The sequence below is a fragment of the Mobula hypostoma genome, chromosome 2 (assembly GCF_963921235.1).
Source record: "Mobula hypostoma chromosome 2, sMobHyp1.1, whole genome shotgun sequence".
Taxonomy (NCBI): Eukaryota; Metazoa; Chordata; class Chondrichthyes; order Myliobatiformes; family Myliobatidae; genus Mobula; species Mobula hypostoma.
The window spans coordinates 88,674,532-88,699,646 of NC_086098.1; the positions used below are offsets into that span (position 1 = coordinate 88,674,532).

The following is a 25,115-nucleotide window of genomic DNA, read 5'->3' on the forward strand; positions in this document are numbered from 1 at the left end:
TTGAAGACACTTTCCAATGCCATCTCAGTTTTGATGATTGTACATATTTTTAAGAATAACATTCACCTTTTCATGGATTTCACTTTGCTTTCATCATCTTTGCAAGATGGAGGTGACTATAGGTCTTAGAGCAAAAGTAGAAAAAAAGGCTTGTTATAATTCGATATTATTACATTGTTATAATTTGATATTATTAAGTTGCTAAGTAAACAAGTGGTAGGCGTTTGTATATTAAGGGTAAACATATTTGTTTAGCATAATGCCCCAGTAAAAAAACAGTTGATACACTATTAAAATAAAAGGGGAGGAGGTTACCGTATAGCCTATAGTATAATAAGGGACTACTTTATGTTTTAGTAACACATCGTTGCATGCACTATTAGGTGCGTATTGATCTGTATGTGTGTGCCGAGTTCGGGTTATGCTAGTAAAGGTCCATGAAACTTAGCTCCCATCTCCAACGTTTTTATTAATAGCATTGTTGTGTAACCAGGCCACATACACAACACAGACCAATAGTTAAGAGCAAAATTCTGCCAACTGGAAACTGCATTACATTCTTAGGTTCAACTTATAATGACCATCTTCCCAGAAACACACCCATAAGAGTTTGTGGAGATCTTAAAAAATAATATCAACACACACAAAAAATGCTGGTGAACGCAGCACTACTCTTACTATCTCTTCTTTCAGTTAGTCCTGACGAAGGGTCTCGGCCCGAAACGTCGACTGTACATCTTCCTATAGATGCTGCCTGACCTGCTGCATTCACCAGCATTTTTTGTGTGTGTTGCTTGAATTTCCAGCATCTGCAGATTTCCTCGTGTTTGCGTTTTAAAATAATATTCTGGCTTGATTTGACTATGGAAGTGATGAGGGCTTTCTTGTAAATTGCCTCAAGATTATTCTTCATATTGTAATGCTTGTTACTAAGTGCTAGTACACTAATTGAATATCATGTGCTGCAGACATCAGCATTTTGTAGCCACTTAGGTCGTTTTGAATGACATGAAGAGAATTGTCCAAATTATTCAAATGCCATTCTTGGAATCATAGGAACTACTTAAGTCTCTACTTCATTTAGTATACTGGTTTAACTTTGGAGCAATTGTTAAAAAAAAATCAAATGGAATACATTTAATAGTGCATCCAAAGGATGGGAATGCATTCTGTGTCACTGGAGAATCAGCCTTTTTAAGCCCTTGAAAGTGTCAATTATGACACTGTTATTGCCATTTAGAAAACTGTTGGGAGAAAAGCTCTAGAGTCATACAAAAGATTAAACAGAAATCTGACACCCAAGCTGGGCAACAGTGTAATCAGCTTCACAGTGAAAAGGAATATTGTGTTTAAACAAAATGTTCCCTTTGTGGGAGCCATCGTCATTGTGCGAGCATCAAGTTCAAACAATAGCTGCCTGGTCAAACAACTGGTATGTCACATGATTGTTTTTATCTTTGTGACGGTAGTTGTCTTTCAGGCACTAATTGCAAGCTATCCTTGGGCCTTATTCAGATCTAGCAAATATTTACTTGTTAACTTGAATTCTCCAATGGATAAAGTAAATTTTTCAGCAATGAAAATGGCAATTTTTAAAGAGGAATAATGATGCAAGTACTTTCTAGTATCTGCTTCCTTTATTTTGGGTTTGCGTCAAGGGGAGGCATGCGGTTAGCATAATGCCATTACTGCACCAGTGACCTGGGTTCAATTCCACTGCTGTCTCTCTGTAATGGGTTTATATGCTCCTCCTCCCCCCACCAACCATGTGGGTTTTCTCTAGGTGCTCCAGCCTTCTCCCACATCCCAAATAATACAATATGGTTAGGGTTATTAAATTGGGTTTAGCATGCTTTGTTGGAACTGAAAGTGTGGTGAAACTTGCCCGCTGCCCCCAGTGCGATCTTCACTGATTTGGTGTGATGCAAACAATGCACTTCCCTTTATGTTTCAAATTTTCAGTCAGCGTATGACAAAATAAACTAATCTCTTTGTACCTGATATCTGGGATGATGTTCAGAAAATAATTTAAATGTTTGTCATTTCATATTTGCTAGGTCGCCTTAGATAATTTTTTGTGTACACTTACTCCGGAAAAAGTATTTAAGATCTTAGTTTAATGTCATCTATAACATGATATCTATTGCTCAGCAGTCCTCTCTAAGTCCTACACTGAAATGTTGTCTTAGATGTTTGTGGTTCATTTTCTGATGTGAAACTTGAACCCAAGACCATGAATCAGAGGGAAGAGTGATGTCAACAAAGAGCTACACACACAAAATGCTGGAGAAACTCAGCAGGCCAAGCAGCACCTAGGAAAAGAGTACATACCATAGAAACCATAGAAACTACAGCACAGAAACGGGCCTTTTGGCCCTTCTTGGCTGTGCTGAACCATTTTCTGCCTAGTCCCACTGACCTGCACACAGACCATATCCCTCCATACACCTCCCATCCAAGAACCCGCATTTACCACCTTGTCTGGCAGCTAATTCTATACTCGTCTGGCAGCTCATTCCATACACAGAGAGTGGTGGAAGAAGCCCCCCCTAATGTTCCCTTTAAACTTTTCCCCCCTCACCCTTAACCCATGTCCTCTGGTTTTTTTTTCTCCCCTTGCCTCAGTGGAAAAAGCCTGCTTGCATTCACTCCATCTATACCCATCATAATTTTATATACCTCTGTCAAATCTCCCCTCATTCTTCTACGCTCCAGGGAATAAAGTCCTAACCTATTCAACCTTTCTCTGTAACTGAGTTTCTCAAGTCCTGGCGACATCCTTGTAAACCTTCTCTGCACTCTTTCAACCTTATTTATATCCTTCCTGTAATTTGGTGACCAAAACTGAACACAATACTCCAGATTCGGCCTCACCAATGCCTTATACAACCTCATCATAACATTCCAGCTCTTATACTCAATACTTCGATTAATAAAGGCCAATGTACCAAAAGCTCTCTTTACGACCCTATCTACCTGTGACGACACTTTTAGGGAATTTTGTATCTGTATTCCCAGATCCCTCTGTTCCACTGCACTCCTCAGTGCCTTACCATTAACCCTGTATGTTCTACGTTGGTTTGTCCTTCCAACGTGCAATACCTCACACTTGTCAGTATTAAACTCCATCTGCCATTTTTCAGCCCATTTTTCCAGCTGGTCCAAGTCCCTCTGCAGGCTCTGAAAACCTTCCTCACTGTCTACAACACCTCCAATCTTTGTATCATCAGCAAACTTGCTGATCCAATTTACCACATTATCATCCAGATCATTGATATAGATGACAAATAACAATGGACCCAGCACTGATCCCTGTGGCACACCACTAGTCAAAGGCCTCCACTCAGAGAAGCAATTCTCTACCACCACTCTCTGGCTTCTTCCACTGAGCCAATGTCTAATCCAATTTACCACCTCTCCATACATACCTAGCGACTGAATTTTCCTAACTAACCTCCCATACAGTCGATGTTTCAGGCCAAAACCCTTCAGCAGGAGGTCTGAATAAGTTTTCACTTCAATTATGAATTGCTTTGTTTATTGCTATTCATTAGTAACTTGAAATCAGGAACTTTTCCAATATTTTAATTGTCAGTTTGGCAGCTCTGCTTTTGAGCAACATTGAGAAAATATCATTTTGCTGAAAAAAAAATCAGCAGATGCATATACTATATTTTTATTGCTTGGCAGGATTCAAACATTTGTTGCTCGATTCAACACCTGGGGGAAAAAATAAAACCAAATGTGTTTTATTTATAGAAATCGGCTTCACTTAATTTGAAATGTTAGCGTTTTCAGCTAATGTGGACATTGTAATTCAACTGGGTCAAGTCACGAAGGAACATTTGTCTCTACTGTGCACAACAATTGAGTTTTTGAAATGGTTTCCTGTCAGCAGGGTCTGCTAGCAGGTTGTATCTTTTGCTTTGGTTTTGAATAATAAATTCTGATTATGAAGACACTGTTAGATAACATTTTGAGTTTATCATAGAATATTCCTTTCATGACGAGTGCAATAACCAATGGAGTGCGAAAAACTCAGCATGAGGGCAAATTTTCACACTTCAAAGGGTATTCTTGCTGTCTTCTTGTGAAAAATGTCAAAGAATCTGTGAAATTGTAAACTCTTGAGTAAATTACTTAGCTGTATTCACAGGGGGAAAAAACAAGCAGTACTTTCATTATTTCAAGTGATACCTTGAAAGGTCAAGAATTTCTTACCTATTCTGATTACACTGAGTTCGGAAGCAAACTTGTTCATTAATCCACATGCAGGAATTGAAACCCTGGTAGTCCAATTGTTTGAAAGTGATATGGTACCAATCAAACCCACAAACTTATAAGGGAATCTCACAGAGGGTCATCTAGGATTATAATGAACTGTGCTATAAAGCAGGGCAACTACTAACATGCAAATTCATCAGTGTCATCTGGCCATCAAGGGATTGGAGAAAAATTAAGCTGGGCTGTAAACAGTCAAGTTAACAGGAATTAAAATTGGTGTGTACATCAAACAGAACCAGATATTATTCAGATTTATTTATCACACGTGCATCAAAACATACAATGAAATGTGTTGTTTGCATTAACAGCTAGCACAACCTAAGGATGTGCTGGAGGCAGCCTGCAAGTGTTGCGTTACACTCCAGCATAGCATGCCCACAATGTTCAGCCGAGCAGCACAAACAGTAATAACAAAACAAAACAAAACAGGATAACAACAGCAAAACAAGTCCCTTTCCCACCCAATCACACACACACAAAGGCCTCCAACCCCAGGACATGCTTTTAATGTCTTGTCCTACTCTTCCTCTTCAACATCAAAAATTTGGTGTTAAAGTCTGCATTCATTACAATAGATGCTTAATAGTTATACACGCACAATAAATATGATTGACAGAGTTTTTTTATTTTGTAATTTATAGTAATTTTGTAATTTGCACTGAACTGCTACTACTGCAAAACAACAAATTTCATGGCAACACACACAAAATGCTGGAGGAACTCAGCAGGCCAGGCAGCATCTGTGGAAAAAAAGTACAGTCGACGTTTCGGGCTGAAACCCTTTGGCAATACTGAAGAAAAAAACTGAGGAGTAAATTTGAAAGGTGGGGGAGGGGAGAGAGAAACGCCAGGTGATAGGTGAAACTTGGAGGGAGAGGGATGAAGCAAAGATCTAGGAAGTTGATTGGTGAAATATGCAGAAGGCCGTGAAGGAAAAATAGGAAGAATGGGGAGGAGCACCAGAGGAAGGCGATGGATGGGCAAGGAGATAACATGAGAGAGGAACAAAGGGATGGGAAATGGTGAAGGGAGATAAAGCTGGAACAAGCGGGATCTCCCAGTAGCTGCCCATTCCCATTCCAATATGTTCATCCCTGGCCTCCTCCACTGTCGGGATAAGGCCACACTTAGGTTGGAGAAATCACACCTTATATTCCGTTTGGGTAGCCTCCAACCTGATGGTATGAACGTCAATTTCTCAAACTTCTAGTAATACCTCCCTCCCCCCCAACTTCATCATTTCCCATCCCTTTGGCCCTCTCTGATGTTATCTCCTTGCCCGCCCATTGCCTCCCTCTGGTGCTCCCCCACCCCTTTTTTCCTTCTTCCATGGTCTTCTGCCTCTTTCACCAATCAACTTCCTAGTTGTTTGCTTCATCCCTCCCCCTCCAAGTTTCACATATCACCTGGCATTTCTCTCACCCCCTTCCTCACCTTTCAAATCTACTCCTCAGCATTTTTTTCTCCAGTCCTGCCAAAGGGTTTCAGCCGAAATGTCAACTGTACTTTTTATCCATAGATGCTGCCTGGCCTGCTGAGTTCCTCCAGCATTTTGTGTGTGTGTTGCTTGGATTTACAACATCTGTAGATTTTCTCTTGTTGGTTAACAAATTTCATGGTATAGGCCAGTGATAATAAACCTGATTCTGATTCGTAGCTCCCTGAAAGTGCCAACATATGGATAAGGTGGTGAAGAAGGGGGTATGCCATGCCTTGATCTGTTGGGACAGTGGGTATAAAAGTTGCAAAGTTATACTGCAGCTGCTAATTCCTTGAAAGTGACGTCACAGGAAGGTAGGGTCATAAAGACACATTATGGCACATATTTGCCGCCTTAAATCTACGTATTGAGTGCAGGAGTTGAGATGTTTCGTTGAAGTTGCATGGTGATGCCGAATTTGGAGTATTGTGCACAGTTTTGGTCATGTATCTGCAGGAAAGATGTCGATAAGATTGAAAGAGTGCAAAAGAAAATTTACACAGATGTTGTCAGGACTTGAGGACCTGAGTTATAGGGAAAGATTGAATATGTTAGGACTTTAATCCCCAGAGCATAGAAGAGTGTGGGGAGATTTGATAGAGATACACAAAATTAAGAGGGGTATTAGATAGGATAAATGCAAGCAGGCATTTTCCACTAAGGTTAGGTGAGACTACAACTAGAGGTCATGGGTTTAGAGTGAAAGGTGAAATGTTTAAAGGGAACATGTTTGGAGAGGATACAGAAGTGATTCACCAGTTGTTGCCTGGATGAGAGAGTATTAGCTACAAGGAAAGGTTGGACAAGCTTTAGCAGTTTCCTCCAGCACATTGGAGACCTGCTAGAAATACATAAAATTATGAAAGGCATAAATAGGGCAGGTAGTGATAGTCTTTTTCACAGAGTGGAAATGTCAAATAACTGGACTGCACAGATTTTGAGGTGAGAGGGGGAAAGTTTTTTTTACATAGAGTGGTAGGTGCCTGGAATGCACTGCCAGGGGAACTGGCAGAAGCAAATACCATAACTCCATTCAAGTGGCATTCAGACAGATGTGAACAGGCAGGAGGAAAGGAGGGATGGATAGGTACAATGTGCAGATAGGCCATGAAAAAGTGAGAGTAGGGAAGAAATTGGCAACAAAAATAATTAATTTTTCTTTGCAATAAAATATCTGCAGAAAGCAGCACCAGAACGTCCATGAATACAATAGAAAAAGAGTTGAGTGAATAGGATTGAACAAAGACTTGCGCACATCCAGTGAAAGCACAAGCATAGTTCAGGCCGTGTGAGTATCCAAAGCTGCACCTTTGATATGAAGAAAGTATAGGGAGTAAAAGTCGAAGTTACATAATGTAAGAATGAGTTAAATCACGAGGAGATTGGTAGTGGAAAGGGAGCTAATTCGGCCTCTGTTAAAGGGAGAAGTGATGAATGCTCGGACTATCCTGACAGTTCATGCTGAGATTGGGTAAGATGGAAATCAGTTCACTAAACTTAAAAATGCTTCTTTTCTCTGCAGGTTTTAAGATAGTGATGTGATTGTTCCTTTGTGAGTGAAGAACTGCAAGGGGAAGGGAGAGGCAGGGTGGCTGTGTGTGTTGGTGTGATTAAGGGCAGTGGGCAATGTAGAGATGGCAGTAAATAATGAATAGATCTCGAGAGGGTAAAAGGATGGAAAGATGATTCCACTTGAGCCAGCGATTCTGGATTCAGGAGAAATGGTCGACAGTTTGGAGTGAGGGCTCTCAATTAAATAAACGGACCATGGAGGCAATAGAAGAGTTTGATATTGGGGCCATGAGAGAATGAAACTGAGACTTCTGCTAGGCACTGATGGCTTATCAGCAGAGTTGTGAAGATGAGGGATATTAAGAACTTGACAATGGGTGGGGAGAGATGAGATTAGAGAAAAGTGAAGAGAATAAGGATCCAGAGGCATACTGGAATTTGAACTGTTGAAGTCATCTTACGTCTGAAAAGAAGGAGAAATTTTTTTTTCCCATTGAAGCGCTCAATATATACAGGATACAATAGAACTTTGGACGAGGACAGCTCTGTGATGGTGTGTGTTTGTACAAAGAGGTCAAGAGTATGCATATGCTGGTGATGGCTTTGAGCATAGGTCTGAAATGCATTGAGAGCAGTGATGAGAGAAATGCCAATGTACCTGTGTTGTCTCAGGATGATTTAAGAGCAGTGTTAAGAATTTGCAAGGATTCCTAAATCTGAATAAGATAGCTGAGTTGTAATTTACAAAAAAATACATAGAAACATAGAAACCTACAGCACAATACAGGCCCTTTGGCCCCGATGTCGTGCCGAACGTGTACTTATTTTAGAAATTACCTAGGGTTACTCAATAGCCCTCCATTTTTCGAAGCTCCATGTACCTATCCAGGAGTCTCTTAAAAGACCCTATCATATCCGCCTCCACCACCATCGCCAGCAGCCCATTCCATGCACTCACCATCCTCTGCATAAAAAAAACACTTGCCCCTGACATCTCCTCTGTACCTACTTCCAAGCACCTTTTAACTGTGCCCTCTCGTGTTAGCCATTTCAGCCCTGGAAAAAGCCTCTGACTATCCACACGATCAATGCCTCTCATCATCTTATACACCTCTGTCAGTTCACCTCTGATCCTCCGTCACTCTGGGGAGAAAAGGCCAAGTTCACTCAACCTATTCTTATAAGACATTCTCCCAATCCAGGCAACATTCTTGTAAATCTCCTCTGCACCCTTTCTAGAGTTTCCGCATCCTTCCTGGAGTGAGGTGAGCTGAACTGAGCACAGTACTCCAAGTGGGGTCTGACCAGAGTCCTATAAAGCTGTAACATTACCTCTCGGCTCTTAAGCTCAATCCCACGATTGATGAAGGCCAATGCACTGTATGCCTTCTTAACCGCAGAGTCAACCTGCGCAGCAGCTTTGAGTGTCCGATGGACTCGGACCCCAAGATCCCTCTGATCCTCCACACTGCAAGAGTTTTACCATTAACACTATATTCTGCCATCATATTTGACCTACCAAAATGAGCCACCTCACACTTATCTGGGTTGAATTCCATCTGCCACTTCTCAGCCCAGGTTTGCATCCTATTGATATCCTGCTGTAACCTCTGACAGCCCTCCAGGCTATCCACAACACCCCCAACCTTTGTGTCATCCCTCCACTTCCTAAGAGAAGGGTCCCAGAACAGACACTGTTCCCTGAGGCACACCACTGGTCACCAACCTCTTGCTGAAATCCATATACACTACATCTACTGCTCTACCTTCATCAATGTGTTTAGTCACATCCTCAAAAAATTCAGTCAGGCTTGTAAAGCATGACCTGCCTTTGACAAAGCCATGCTGACTAATCCTAATCATATTATGCCTCTCCAAATGTTCATAAATTCTGCCTCTCAGGATCTCCTCCATCAACTTATCAACCACTGAAGTAAGACTCACTGGTGTATAATCTCCTGGGCTATTTCTACTCCCTTTCTTGAATAAGGGAGCAACATCTGCAACCCTCCAATCCTCCAGAACCTCTCCCATCCCCATCGTCTGGTCCCAGTGACTTATCCAATTTGATCCTTTCCAAAAGCTCCAGCACATCCTCTTTCTTAATGTCTATATGCTCAACCTTTTCAGTCCACTGTAAGTCATCCCTACAATCGCCATGGTCCTTTTCCGTAGTGAATACTGAAGCAAAGTATTCATTAAGTATCTCCGCCATCTCCTCCAGTTCCATACACACTTTTCCATTTCACACTTGATTGGTCCTATTCTATCACCTTTTATCCTCTTGCTCTTCACATACTTGTAGAATGCCTTGGGGTTTTCCTTAATCCTGCTGACCAAGGCCTTCTCATGGCCCCTTCTGGCTCTTCTAATTTCATTCTTAAGCTACGTCCTGCTAGCCTTATAATTTTCTAGATCTCTATCATTACCTAGTTTTTTGAACCTTTCGTAATCTTTTCTTCTTGACTAGATTTTCAACAGCCTTTGTACACCACGGTTCCTGTACCCTACCATCCTTTCTTATCTCACTGGAACGTACCTATGCAGAACATCACGCAAATAACCCCTGAACATTTGCCACATTTCTGCCGTGCATTTCCCTGAGAACATCTGCTCCCATTTTATGCTTCCAGGTTCCTGCCTGATAGCTTCATATTTCCCCTTACTCCAATTAAACACTTTCCTAACTTGTCTGTTCCTATCCCTTTCCAATGCTATGGTAAAGGAGATAAAATTATGATCATTATCTCCAAAATGCTCTCCCACTGAGAGATCTGACACTTGAGCAGGTTCATTTTCCAATACCAGATCAAGTATAGCCTCTCCTCTTGTAGGCTTATCCACATACTGTGTCAGGAAACCTTCCTGAACACACCTAATAAACTCCACCCCATCCAAACCCCTTGCTCTAGGAAGATGCCAATCAATATTTGGAAAATTAAAATCTCCCACCACAACGACCCTGCTATTATTACACCTTTCCAGAATCTGCCTCTTTATCTGCTCCTCAATGTCCCTGTTACTATTGGGAGGTCTATAAAAAACACCCAGTAGAGTTATTGACCCTTTCCTGTTCCTAACTTCCACCCACAGAGACTCAGTAGACAATCCCTGCATGACTTCCTCCTTTTCTGCAGCCATGACACTATCTCTGATCAACAGTGCCACGCCCCCACTTCTTTTGCCTCCCTCCCTGTCCTTTCTGAAACATCTGAAGCCTGGCACTCTAAGTAACCATTCCTGCCCTTGAGCCATCCAAGTCTCTGTAATGGCCACAACATCATAGCTCCAAGTATTGATCCATGCTCTAAGCTCATCTGCTTTGTTCATGATGCTTTTTTCATTAATATAGACGGATTTCAGACCATCAGTCTGAGCGCATCCCTCCTCTATCACCTGCCTATTCTCCCTCTCATACTGCCTACAAGCTTTCTCTATTTGTGAGCCAACCACCTCTTCCTCCATCTCTTCAGTTCTAGTTTAAGCTCTCCCCATTAACCTTAGCAAATCTCCCTGCCAGGATATTGGTCCCCTTGGATTCAAGTGCAACCTGTCCTTTTTGTACAGGTCACACCTGCCCCAAAATAGGTCCCAGTGTTCTAGAAATCTGAATCCTGCCACCTGCTCCAATCCCTCAGCCACACATTTATCCTCCACCTCACTATTCCTATACTCACTGTCATGTGGCACAGGCAGTAATCCCAAGGTTGCTACCTTTGTGGTCCTGCTTCTCAACTTCCTTACTAACTCCCTGTAGTCTGTTTTCAGGGCCTCGTCCCTTTTCCTACCTATGTCGTTGGTATCAATATGTACCACGACCTTTGGCTGTTCTCCTTCCCACTTCAGGATATCGTGGATGCTTTCAGAAACATCCCGGACCCTGGCACTTGGGAGGCAAACTGATATCCGTGTTTCTTTCCTGCGTGCACAGAATTGCCTGTCTGACCCCCTAACTATAGAGCCCCCGATCACTGCTGCCATCCTCTTCCTTTCCCTACCCTTCTGAGTCACAGAGCCAGAGGCATAGCCACTGCTGCTTCCCCCAGGTAGGTCGTTTTCCACCCCCCCCCCCCCACCAACAGTACTCAAACAGGAGTACATTGCTAAGTAGGACAGCCACAGGGGTGCTCTCTAGCATCTGACTCTTGCCCTTCCCTCTCCTGACTGTTACCCACTTACCTGTCTCTCAAGGCCCCGGTGTGACTACCTGCCTAAAGCTCCTTTGTATCACTTCCTCACTTTCCCCAACCAGACGAAGGTCATCGAGCTGCATCTCCAGTTCCCTAACGCAGTCCCTAAGGAGCTACAGCTCAACGCACCTGGTGCAGTTGTGGCCATCTAGAAGGTTGGGAATCTCCCGGACATCCCACATCTGACACCCAGTACAGAACTCTGGCCTCACAGATATACTTCCTATTCCTCACAGGTAGCTTACCTCACCTTGACCCCCTATCGCCAAAGCCCCATTGAACCAAAGCTCCCCTGCTTTGTCTCCCTCTACTCTGACTTCCGCTGGTCTAACTCGCTGACATCCATGTGCTTGCGCAGTCGTACCTTTAGTGTAAATCATATTCTTCTCACGTGCCTTTTCTTAAGATGGAAATGATATCAAAATGAATTGAACTTTCCCACACACATGAACTCGAGAAGCAAGAGTCGGCTGATTTGCTCCTCAAGCTTGGTCCACGGTTCAATAAGGTCATGGCTGATAAGTCTTGATCTTGGATTTCTGGCATTAATTATGTTTTAACTAAGATTTTCTTCAATATTTATTGTTAATTATGACTTTCCCTGTCAGTTTTTTCCCCCCACTCATCACTTTTAAAGTCATTGTTAATTTATTTTGGTTCTGGTTTATTATTGCTACGTTTACCAAGGTATAGTGAAAAGCTGGTCAAGTCATTACACAGTGCATTGAGCTAGAATAAGGTGAAACAATAACTTTGCAGAATAAAGTGTAAAAGCTATTTGAAAAAGTGCAGTATAACTAAATGAAGAAGTGCAAGCTCATAACGGGGTAGATTGTGAGGCCAAGAGTCCATCTCAGTATATCAGAGGTCCATTCAAGAGCCTGATAACAGTGAGATAGAATCTGTTCTTGGCCTGGTGGTGTGTGCCTTCAGGCTTTTGTATCTTCTGCCTGATGAGAGGGGCGAGAGGAGCAGAGAGAATGTCTGAGCTGAGAGGGGTCTTTGATTATGCTGTCTGCTTTATTGAGTCAGTGACAGAGTTCATAGAGAGGAGATTGGTCCTGTGATGTGCTGAGCTGGGTCCACAACTCTGCAATTTCTTGCAATCACATGCAGAGCAGTTGCCATACCAGTGGTTATGTATCTAGCCTGAATGCTCTCTATGATGTTGCAGAGACAGTGCCTCCCTCCATTTTCTTTTGGTTGCTGAATATTTCTATTGCTGTAGCATAGTGGTTAGCACAACACTTTAGAGCACCAGTTGCAAGTCTATAAGGAGATTGTACATTCTCCCTGTGACCACGTGGGTTTCCTCCAAGTGCTCTGATTTCCTTCCACATTCCAAAGATGTACAGTTTTTGACGTAAGTGACTGTCGGCATGCTATTTTGGTGCTGGAAATGTGGCAACGCTTGCAGTCTGCCCAGCACAATCCTCGCTAATTGGATTTGACACAAAATGATGCATTTCACTGTACGTTTTGCTGTTCATTTGACAAATAGAGCTAAACTTGTCATTAATCTGATGAGACTATAACCAGTTAAATCAAGGCAAATGGAGCATCAAACTTGATCTTCATGGTTTGGATGGTTTACCCACTGTGGCAGCTGAACTACAGGGGGTATGAGCAAATATACTTGTGTGAAGGATGCATGAGCAGTTTTTCATGAACTTCCTTTCTTTTGCAGCTGTGCGTATGTTGGACAGGACTACAGTGTTCAGAAGCACGTTGGGAAGGTTTCCCTGGATCAACTTGATGGTGTAGGTATAGGTTTCTTTTGACTCTTCAAGTTTCTCCTGTGTTTGGATTATACTGTAAATGTGCTTTAAAAATTCACAAATATGTTTGCGATTCACAGGTGTACATCAAGTCCATTTGAAATTACACAAACTCAAAGACTGAGTCACAAAGTCCAGTTTATACTGAAAATAAATACCTCAAGCTGCCATTTAAGTGATACCAAAGTTTTAAGTGATTATCTCTTTTATTATTTCAGCTGGCTACAAAATCTTATCCTCCCTGTATGCGGCAGTTACACAAGGCTCTGCGGGATCACCATCATCTCCGACACGGTGGTCGCATGCAATATGGACTTTATCTCAAGGGGATAGGCATCACCCTAGATCAAGCCTTGCAGTTCTGGAAATCAGAGTTTATAAAAGGAAAAGTAGAACCAGATAAGGTAATTCATCAGCAGAATTCATCAACAAATTTCTTTCCTGGAGTGAATTTTAATCATTGTAACACAATCCTGATGCTGATAGTCATGCAAAAGTTGTTACTTATTGTAGTATTCATGTCTTTGAAACTGCAATGTGATATTTCAATTTTTCTGCAAAGGAAAAATTTAATTTTGACAGGATAAAAGTTAAATTTTCATGACTTTCCTTTGCACCAAAGGCAAATTTCTAAAAGTGGAATTAATGGATGTCATCTACGTGTTCAGTTTAACCATTTTAAGAATGGGAAAATACTTTTGTGCCTTACTAGCAAGTTGGCAGATATCAGCTGTACATTCTGAATATTAACCACAGAAGGAAATATAAGAAGCTACCAATTTTTTAAAAAACATTGCTGGCTCTTCTATCATTATATTTTACCTAACTGCTGTGACTCTGAGTTAACTGGTTATAGTACCACTTTGCCAATGGCCTTTGCCTCTAGTCATCTAAGTACATTTCAATTTCTGTGTGTATCAGTGTTAAAATAATTTAGAATAGAATTTTAGGTTGTTCATCTCAGAAGGAGATCATTCTGCCCTTTATTCTTGTCCCAGCTCTTTGAAAGAACCATCCAGTTAGTTCTTGTTGGCTAATTATTTCCTACGATCTGCATTAATTTACCCAGTTCTTTTTACTGTGTAATATTTGAAACCATTTCCACCCCACAGTGGAATGACTAACTTGCATCTAATTGGAGACAGGTGACAGGAAAGAATCTAGACTCAATCTGAGAATCTTTTTTTTAAGTTTAGCTTTATTTGTCACATGACCATCAGAATATACAGTGAAATGAAGTGTTTTGTGTCAATGACCAACACAATCTGAGGGCGTGCTGGGGGTAGACTGCCAGTATGACAACTCTTCTGACACCAACATAGCATGCCCATAGCTTAGTAACCCTAACCCTAACCCATGTGTCTTTTTGGAATGCAGAAGAAAATGGGAGCACCCAAAGGAAACCCTTATGGCCATGGGAAGAATCACAAGTTCCTTGTAGACAGCGGTAGGAATTGAACCTCAGCTGGTGATTGCTGGTGCTGTGAAGCATTATGTTAATCACTATGCTGTTGTGCTGCATTTGGACCGCCACTAATGTTGCTAAATCCTTCATTAGATAAGCAGACCTAAACTATGCGCACTACCCCAGGTGTAACTTCGCTAACTCCTTGTACAATTATAACCAAAACTTTCCTACTTCTAAACTTCAACTCTTTTACATCTCAATTCTGGCCAGGGACTTGGGTATCACTACATTGTTCCCATTTTATATCAAAGTTTTATAGAGAAGAGTAACACACACCAAGTGCTGGAGGAACTTTATTGAAGCAGGCCAGGCAACATCTATGGAAAGGAATAAAGAGTCAGTGTTTCAGGCTGAGTGCCTTCACCTGGCATCTGCAGAATCTCTTCTCTTTGTTAAGAATGAGTCCAGTTTTAGTGTTGTGAATAAAAGAAATGAAATAGCTTTGAACTTGAATTTAACTGAATGGCAGAATAGACTGCAATGAGTAAAAGGCTTCTTCCTGTTTTTGTGATTCTTCTGCAGAATGTTGATAGCTAAGCCTTTGTATTGTGTTCACTATAGAGGTGGATAGATTCTTGATAAACACAGTGTAAGTTTATCAAAGATAGATGAGGATGCAGAGCAGAGATCATGGTTAGGTGGGCCGTAACCTTATTAAATGGAGTAGCAGTCTCACGAGGCCAAATACTATACTTCATTTCCTAATTCCCCAGTGTTCCCGGTGTTCAACTGACATTATGTCATTAACTATTACTGTGCATTGTACCTATTGCAAAGTGCAAAATAATTGGGGGGGGTGGGGTCACATCAAAACTGCAGGGAATTTTTTAGTTGCAAAGTGTACAAAGATATTTGAAAAGCTTTGTTTGTATGTTTGCATGACATCCTAACAGGTCATTCGATTCACAACATCAAGGTGGTTTAAAAGAAAAAAACAGTAGTCATAGTCATACTTTATCGATCCTGGGGGAAATTGGTTTTCGTTACAGTTGCACCATAATAATTAAATAGTAAGAAAACCATAAATAATTAAATAGTAATATGTAAATTATGCCAGGAAATAAGTCCAGGACCAGCCTATCGGCTCAGGGTGTCTGACCCTCCAAGGGAGGAGTGTAAAGTTTGATAGCCACAGGCAGGAATGATTTCCTATGACGCTCTGTGTTGCATCTCGGTGGAATGAATCTCTGGCTGAATGTATTCCTGTGCCCAACCAGTACATTATGTAGTAGATGGGAGACATTGACCAAGATGGCATGCAACTTGGACAGCATCCTCTTTTCAGACACCACCGTGAAAGTGTCCAGATCCATCCCCACAACGTCACTGGCCTTATGGATGAGTTTGTTGATTCTGTTGGTGTCTGCTACCCTCAGCCTGCTGCCCCAGCACACAACAGCAAACATGATCGCACGATAACAATGTAGAATATAGTGTCGAAGGTACAGAGAAAGAGAAGTGGACAAATAAAGTGCAAGAGCCATGACTAGGTAGACTGTGAGATCAAGAGGTCTGTTCAATTAACTTACAACCGTGCGGCTTATAGCAGAAGTTTCCTTGAGCCTGATGTGCATGTTCTCAACCTTTCGCACCTTCTGCCCAACAGAAGGGGGGAGGAATCAGAATCAGGTTTATTGTCATCGGCACGTGACGTGAAATTTGTTAACTTAGCAGCAGCAGTTCAATACAATACATAATCTTGCAGAGAGGGAGAGAAAGAAAATAAAATAAAACAAAACATAATAATAAATAAACATAGATTATTAAAAATGTGCAAAAACAAATACTTTATATTAAAAAAAATGAGATAGTGTCCAAAGCTTCAAAGACCATTCAGGAATCGGATGGCAGAGGGGAAAAAGCTGTTCCTGAATCGCTGAGTGTGTGCCTTCAGGCTTCTGTATCTCCTACCTGATGGTAACAGTGAGAAAAGGGCATGCCCTGGGTGCTGGAGGTCCTTAATAATGGACGCTGCCTTTCTGAGACACCGATCCCTAAAGATGTCCTGGGTACTTTGTAGGCTAGTGCCCAAGATGGAGCTGACGAGATTTACAACCCTTTGCATCTTCTTTCGGTCCTGTGCAGTAGCCCCTCCATACCAGACAGTGATGCAGCCTTCTGCTTTTTGAGCGTATTTGTTAGCTTCAAACTCCTCATTAAGTATAGCCGCTGTCTTGCCTTCATTATGACTACATCAATATGTTGCGACCCCGCTAGATCCTCAGAGACATTGACACCCAGGAACTTGAAACTGCTCACTCTCTCCACTTCTGATCCCTCTATGAGGATTGCTATGTGTTCCTTTGACTTACCCTTCCTGAAGTCCACAATCAGCTCTTTCGTCTTACTGACATTGAGTTCCAGGCTGTTGCGACACCATTCCACTAGTTGGCATATCTCACTCCTGTACACCCTCTCGTCACCACCTGAGATTCTACCAACAATGGTTGTATCGTCAGCAAATTTGTAAATGGTATTTGAGCTATGCCTAGCCACACAGTCATGTGTATACAGAGAGTAGAGCAGTGGGCTAAGCACACATCCCTGAGGTGCGCCATTATTAATCGTCAGTGCGGAGGGTATGTTATCACCAATCCACACAGATTGTAGTCTTCCAGTTAGGAAGTCAAGGATCCAATTACAGAGGGAGGTACAGAGACCCAGGTTCTGCAAGTTCTCAATCAGGTTTGTGGGAATAGTGGTATTAAATGCTGAGCTATAGTTGACGAACAGCATCCTGACGTAGGTGTTTGTGTTGTCTAGGTGGTCTAAAGCTGTGTGAAGAGCCATGGGGATTGCATCTGCCATTGACCTGTTGTAATGATAGGCAAGTTGCAATGGGTCCAGGTCCTTGCTGAGGCAGGAATTCAGTCTCGTCATGACCAACCTCTCAAATCATTTCGTCACTGTTGATGTGAGTGCTATTGGACGATAGTCGTTAAGGCAGCCCACATTATTCTTCTTTGGCACTGGTATAATTGTTGCCTTTTTGAAGCAGGTGGGAACTTCTGCCCTTAGCAGTGAGGGGTTGAAAATGTCCTTGAATACTCCTGATATTTGGTTGGCACAGGCTTTCAGAGCCATACCAAGTACTCCATCAGGACCTTCTACCTTTCGAGGTTCACTCTCTTTAAAGAGAGTTTAACATCGGCCTCTGAGACAGAGATCACAGGGTCATCAGGTGCACAAGGGATCTTCACAACTGCAGCTGTGTCCTCCGTTTCAAAACGTGCATAGAAGGAGTTGAGTTCATATGGTAGTGAAGCATCGCTTTGTAGGAAGTAATGTCTTGCAGTCCCTGCCAGAGTTGCCGTGCATCTGATATCGCCTCTAACCTCATTCGAAATTGTGTCTTTGCCCTTGAAATAGCTCTCTGCAAATCATACCTGGTTTTCTGGTACAGGCCTGGGTTGCCGGACTGGAATGCCACAGATCTAGCCTTCAGCAGATGATGTACCTCCTGGTTCATCCGTGGCTTTTGGTTTGGGAATGTACAGTAAGTCTTTGTAGGCACACACTCATCCACACAGGTTTTAATGAAGTCGGTAACAACTGCAACACACTCATCCAGATTCAAAAATGAATCCCTGAATACAGTCCATCCCGCCAATTCAAAGCAATCCTGTAGGTGCTCCTGTGCTTCCCTTGCCCAAACCTTCTCGGTCCTCACTGCTGGTGCTGCAGTCTTCAGTCGCTGTCTATACTCAGGGAGTAGAAGTACAGCTGGGTGATCAGACTTCCCGAAGTGAGGGTGTGGAATAGCACGGTAGGCATTCTTGATGGTGGTGTAACAATGGTCCAGTGTGTTGTTTCCCCTGGTATTGCAAGTGATTTGTTGGTGTTAATTGCTTAGTGATTTTTTTCAGACTGGCCTGGTTAAAATCTCCCACAACGATGGTGAAGGCGTTAGGGTGCGCTGTTTCGTGCACATTGATCCCATTACTCAGATCATCTAAAACCTGATTGACATTGGCCTGAGGTGGAATGTAAACTGCTACCATAATGACCCCAGAGAATTCCCGTGGTAAGTAAAAAAAGACAACACTTTACTGCTAGATATTCCAGGTCTGGTGAGCAGAATTGGGACAGCACTGATATATTCTTGCACCAAGAAGAGTTGATCATGAGGCATACTCCTCCACCTCTGCTTTTGAGAGATTATGGATCTATCCTGACGGTGTATAGTAAACCCGTCGATCTGAATCACTGCATCCGGTACAGAAGGGGTTAACCAGGATTCCATGAAACAAAGGACACATGCGGTCCTAATGTCCTTCTGATGCAGCACCCTGGCTCTGAGATCATCGATTTTATTCACTTGAGACTGCATGTTCACCAGCAAGATCATCGGAATAGGGAATTTAAACGCACTTGCAGTCCTGATCTCCACCCACACTTACTCCGAAATTTTCTCCGTGGGCCCTTCTGACCACAGACTGTGTTGTTTCCGTCAGTTTTAAGCAGCGATAGTTCATGTAAACGCATTAAGACATCTTTGTTGACTGTACTGACCTTGGAAGCAGTTGTGCTTTTTAGTTGTATCAGGCTGAAACGGGAATATTTAATTGCATCCATTGAGGGTACTGCTACTATTCGCACCTAGGTGCCCCGGAAGTTACGGGAGAATTCTTCTGGAAGAAGGGAGAATGACAAGGATGGGTGTGGGATCTTTGATGCTGTTTGCTTTTGTGAAGCAGTGTAAGAGTAGAGTAAATGGAGAAGGCTAGTTTTTGTGATAGACTGGGTTAACCTATGAGGAGTGTTTGATGGCTCTGGCCTGTACTCACTGCAGTTTGGAAGAATGAGGGGATATCTCATTTATAGGCTTAGATAGAGTGGAGGTGGGGAGGATGTTTCCTATAGTGGGGGAGTCTAGGACCAGAAGGCACAGCCTCAGAATAGGGGAATATTCCTTGAGAACAGAGACCTGAAGGAATTTCTTTAGCCAGATGATAGTGAATCTCCGGAATTCATTGCCACCGATAGCTGTGGAGGCCAAGTCATATTTAAAGTGGAGCTTAATGGGTTCTTGATTGGTCAGGCCATCAAAGGTTACCAGGGGATGGCAGGAGAAAGGGGTTGAGAGCGGAAACAATCAGCTGTGATTGAATGGTGGAGCAGACTCAGTGGGCTGAATGGCTAATTCTGCTCTTGTGTTTTATGGTCTTATGGCTGTGCCCGCATCTCTGCAATTTCTTGCACTCTTCTTGCCATACTGAGCTGTGGTGCATCTGGATGGGATGCTTTTTAGGATGTATCTGTAAAAAATTGGTAAGTGTCAATGGGAACATGAGTTACAGAACTACAAAAGGAAAACAAAAACTTGCAATATGTTAACCCAGTATTGAAATATTTAAAAAAATATTTCAGGCTAAAACAGTAACTTTATGTAGCTTTGTACAATGATTGGTCTTAGTTCCAGAAATATGCAATATGAACTGAAGAAGTTAACTAATCTGAGGACTGCATTGTTGAAGAAGTCCACCTTCTAATTATCTTTAGAGTTTGTTCAATCGAATCTGATTAAATGCATGAAAACTTTCATTCTGCATCATCAACAGCAGCAGCTAATTGTGGTGGATGAGGCCTTGTTGAAGCCAAGTTCGATCAGAATGCAAAAATAATGGGCACAAACAGCTTCTGATCCTGCAGCAAACTAAATTGGTTAGATTGATTCTGATTGAAGCACATTAATATTTAAATATCACATTTAAAGCTGAATGTATTCTCATGTGGAAAATTGATGGCCTGTGCACATGGTTGATTCATTTACTCATTGTTATTTATTCATGTCTGCTCTAATAGCCTGAGTGAAGCAAACCGGACAGTACATGCTCAGTGTTGCATAAGGTCATCTGAGTCACTGAGGGGTGCTAGGCACAGGGAAATAAAAGTGGGAAGATTAATAAAAGGTGAGCGATGTTGTGTTTGAACATGTGGAGGCAAACACTATAATATGATCTGCATGTTGGCAGCTTTGTGAAGTTCTCTGGAAAAAGTGGGGATGGGGGAGGACTGCTTCGCAGAGCACTAAAGCTCATGTTGCTGGGCCACGTATAAAAGTTCAAAAACAAAATCGTTCCCAAAAAAGTTTGGGTGTTGCTAGCAAAACCAGAATTCATTATCCAGTCTGTACTGACCTTGAGAAGGTGTCGCTGGGCTACAGTCCTTCTGCTGAATGGTCTCCTATACTTGTTGCTCAGATGCCTCAGGGTTTGGATGCAGCAGCGGTGCAGGACTAGTTAGGGTGTTGCATCTCTTGGTGAAGAATGATGGCTCCCATGCACCTGCTGCGCTCGTACATCCTGGTAGTACTGTCCTTGCCATCAAGCCTTGCTGTGCAAGGCTCTGGTAATACTATTAGTTAGCATTCAGTACTTATGACAGTACAGATCAGGGAAACGTGTAATAAACTGGTCTGAGCCGAAGTGGCAAATGTATGATATTTAAGGCTATGATCTTTAGTGAAATCAGAATCAAAAATGTGTATTAAGTGTGTCAATTTTGATTAAAAAATACTGTGTCACAACATTATAACAGCACTGCACTGATAGGCAGCACTTCTAGAATAACAATGAGAGAGTCATTAAGTAGCATTGTAGGTAATGTGATAGATCATCAATGATTCCAAACTTTAACCAGGAAACAGGGCTGTACTATTGGACACAACGCTGATTACTAGCTGCTCTGAAACTGCCTAACAAGTGACTCAGTTTATGGGCCAATTTAGAATGGGGTACAAGTGCTGCCTTACCAGCTACGTGCACATCTGTAAATGTATAACTAGAAACAACAAATCCTGGTGAAGGGCAATAACAGAGCCTCCCTATCCTGTGCACAAATAAATACAACACTCATGTCTGACTTTGTCCAGGCCTTGTTCCAGGTAGTACAAACAGCTTCTGTCACAAGGGGGGGGGCGTTGGGAACGGACAAGACAAAGATACTGAAGTACAAGGGACAGGACTTGATGAGCGTAGGGGTGTGACAGGATGCAGACAAGGAGCAGGGACAAGAACGCAGAGTTGGGCTAGGACATGGACAAGACAGGGAACCCGGACAAGGAACTATGCACTAGGAGCCTGAGCTTGGGCTCCGAGCCAGAGACTGGACAAGGACCCAGAACCTGGGTCTTGCCTCGGGATTGGGCCCCAGAACCAGGCAAGGACACGACATGACTACAGGACAGGATGTGGCTGGGGTCTTGAGGACTGAAGCTGCGGAGGCTGATAACTCAGAGGCTGGAGCTCGGAGACAAACTGGGAACTGTACATCAACATAGTGCCGGGACTTATCCTTTGAAAAGCCAGGACTCATCTTTAACACAACACCAACATGAGACAGGACAGTACATAGACATAGAGCCAGGACTTATACTTAGACAAGCCAGGACTCAACTTCTTCTCCATACCAAGGTGGGACAGGACCATCTATCAGGTAACAGCAGAACAGCCGGACTTACCCAACAGAAGCAAGATAAGACAAGATAGGTCCCCTCACAGGGCAACAGCAGAACAGCCTGACTTCCCCCACAGAGGCAAGGACAAGACAGATACCCCCGCAAGGCAAAGGCAGAACAGACTGACTTACCCCACAGAGGCAAGGACAAAAAGAGACAAACGCCAAAGAACGACAGACAGTTCCATCTCTGCATCAGGGTTGCTCCGAGTCTCAGTTCGCCGCGCGTGCGCAACTCTTCGATGAAAATGATATTGTATCTGTTAAATAGGGGCCATGGACAATTCTGATTTGATGGAGAATGGATGTGAAAACACAAAGGAACATCTGAAGAAATTTCTGAAACGCCCGTTCGCTGCTGTCGTCACTGTGTGGTCGTGAATCTTTCGAAGAGTAGGCCTCAAAATCCCCGGCCTTGCCTGCTTTTGGCGACTGAGAAGGAGGTTGAATCGTTCAGACAGAGATGGTGCTCAGTACTCGGTGTCGGAGAGCTGATCAGAGCTCGAAATTTTCGGATGACTCAGTCGGATTGTGGTCGGTGTGGCAGGGAGAGTTTTTCTTCCTTCTCCCGTCTGCGTGAGATGTGGGACATTTGAGAAACTTTGAACTTTACTGTGCTCATGGACTTCTTCATCAAGTTATGGTATTGTTACACTGTTTGTAACTATATGTTATCATTGTGTGGTTTTGTCAGTTTTTTCAGTCTTGGTTTGTCCTGTGTTTTGTGATATCACACTGGAGGAAATAATATATCATTTCTTAATGCATGCATTACTAAATGACAATAAAAGAGGACTACGTGTCTTCATAATCATAACCTCAGCTGGCTATGGAAACAGCCGGATCCCTACCTAGCTCAGAGTGGCTGGCAGCCACTCAGCTGGCCCAGGAAACAGCCAAATCCATACCACAGAGACAGCAAGGCTCCACGAGGGGATGGTTCCCCAACACAGCCTAAAGGTGGCAAGTGGCCGCTCTAGCCTTTCACTGACAGGTTGCTCCCAGGGAATCTTGACAAGACAAACCAGCAGCACGCAGTTCCCAAGGCTACTTATATTCGAAGCCCCAAGCTAGGAATCAAGTGTCTGTGATTAACGCAACCAAAACAAGAGACAGCTGGAAGACCTGGAGTCCTGAGTCCACGTACCGGGCCATGACCACTTCATTTTCTGAGATGTGAATGGAACTGCACACTGTGGCATCAGCACACATCCCATTGATGAGAGGTGAAGGATCATTAATGTGGCATAGTCAGGCTAAGAACAACATCCCAATGAACTCCCACAGAGATGGGACGATGGACCCCCAATAGCCACCCCCTTCTTCTGTGTGAGGGATAACTTCACCCACCAGAGCATTTCCCATGTTTTACTAAGAATCTTAATCCCAGATTTGGTAATATCTTGCTTTGTTCTCAAAGTCAGACACCCCTAGTTCACCTCTGGCACTAATCTGTTTGGTCCAGGTATAGACCAGTTTGCTGCCATGATTAAAGTGAATGCCAAGGCGGACTTAAGGGGCCTTGTGGCCTAGTCTTAATGTGTTTTTGTGCTCCAAGTACACAGGATTGACTTTTACATTGTGCAACTGACTTCTGCTTACTGTAATTTGCAAGATAACTCGGCTTGCTTTCAAGTTGAAGTTCATTGTCATTCAACTGTGTAGTTGTATACTGCTAAATGAAACAACATTTCTCTAGATGCATAACACAGTACATATAACTCTCACAACATGCAAAGTAATATTACCACAAATAAACTAACAAATAATAAGTTATATTCCAGAAGATTGACATTTAACATTAGGTGCATTTACCTCGCTACTTAAAAATTAAATAGTATAACACTACTGGGGCTTCAGAAGTGATGACACCTGAGGGAGGTAGGGAGTTCAGTAGTCTCACGGCCTGGGAGAAGAAGCTGTTTCCCAGCCTAACAGTCCTTGCCCTAATGCTAGGGTACCTTCTTTCTGATAGTAGCGAATCAAAGAGATTGTGGGACAAATGGGAGGGATCTTTAATAATGCTGAGGGCCCTGCGTACTCAACTGTCCTGGTAAATATCTCGGATAGGTGGAAGAGAGCCCCTCTCAGCAGTCCTTGCAATCCTTTATAGAGCCTTGCAGTGAGATGGTTATAACTTCCTTAAAGTATTTTTCTTTCTCAGTTTTATTTTTGTAATAGGGTAATTTCTGATTAAGCAGAGTTTGTTTGCTTTATTTTTTTGCTGTGCAGAGATTTTGCCTTGCTTTCTCAACTCATTGGCTGGCACAGTGGTGAGAATAGATACTTTAACACTTCTAGTACCTTGTACTGCTTTAGCTCCTGGATTAGTAAGGAACATAGAATCATTAGGACATGGAAGGTGATTACTTAGCTATTCAGGCCATTAAATCCATGCTGACTTCTTGTAGGGCAATCAATAAGAGCTGGAACAGTTTGTTTGGAGCTTAGCATTGGCACTAATTAATAGTAATGCAGTGTGCTGTCGTGATCTTTGACAGAGGAACTGGATTGCATAAAGGGATAAAATAAAATTAAACCTGACTGAGTTCCCTAAGCATTTTCACCTGCATCATTGTGTGGGAATATATTTCTGATTAAAATTTAGCTTTTCGAAACAAAGCAATAGATTTTTTCAACAATGATCCAGCACTGCCTGCATTAAAAATCAGACACTCAACATTTTAGGAACAACTTCTTCCCCTCCATCAGATTTCTGAACAGCCAGTGAACCAACTTTTGAACATTACCTCACTCTTTTTGAATTACTTATTTAACTTCTAAATATACAGTGGCATGCAAAAGTTTGGGCACCCGTGGTCAAAATTTCTGTACTGTGAATAGCTAAGCGAGTAAAAGATGAACTGATTTCCAAAAGGCATAAAGTTAAAGATGGCACATTTCTTTAATATTTTAAGCAAGATTTCTTTTTTATTTCTATCTTT

At 42.5% G+C, this 25,115-nt stretch overlaps 1 protein-coding gene across 2 annotated transcripts in view; it reads left to right on the plus strand.

Annotated features, from left to right (window-relative positions):
- Nucleotides 1-25,115, plus strand: part of prim2 (DNA primase subunit 2) — a 293,057-nt gene that overhangs the window by 208,808 nt on the left and 59,134 nt on the right. For both annotated transcript variants that reach the window (XM_063071792.1, XM_063071782.1), the window contains 2 exons: nucleotides 13,154-13,226; nucleotides 13,463-13,648. In XM_063071792.1, the coding sequence (XP_062927862.1) occupies nucleotides 13,154-13,226; nucleotides 13,463-13,648 (259 nt within the window). The remainder of the gene's footprint in view (nucleotides 1-13,153; nucleotides 13,227-13,462; nucleotides 13,649-25,115) is intronic.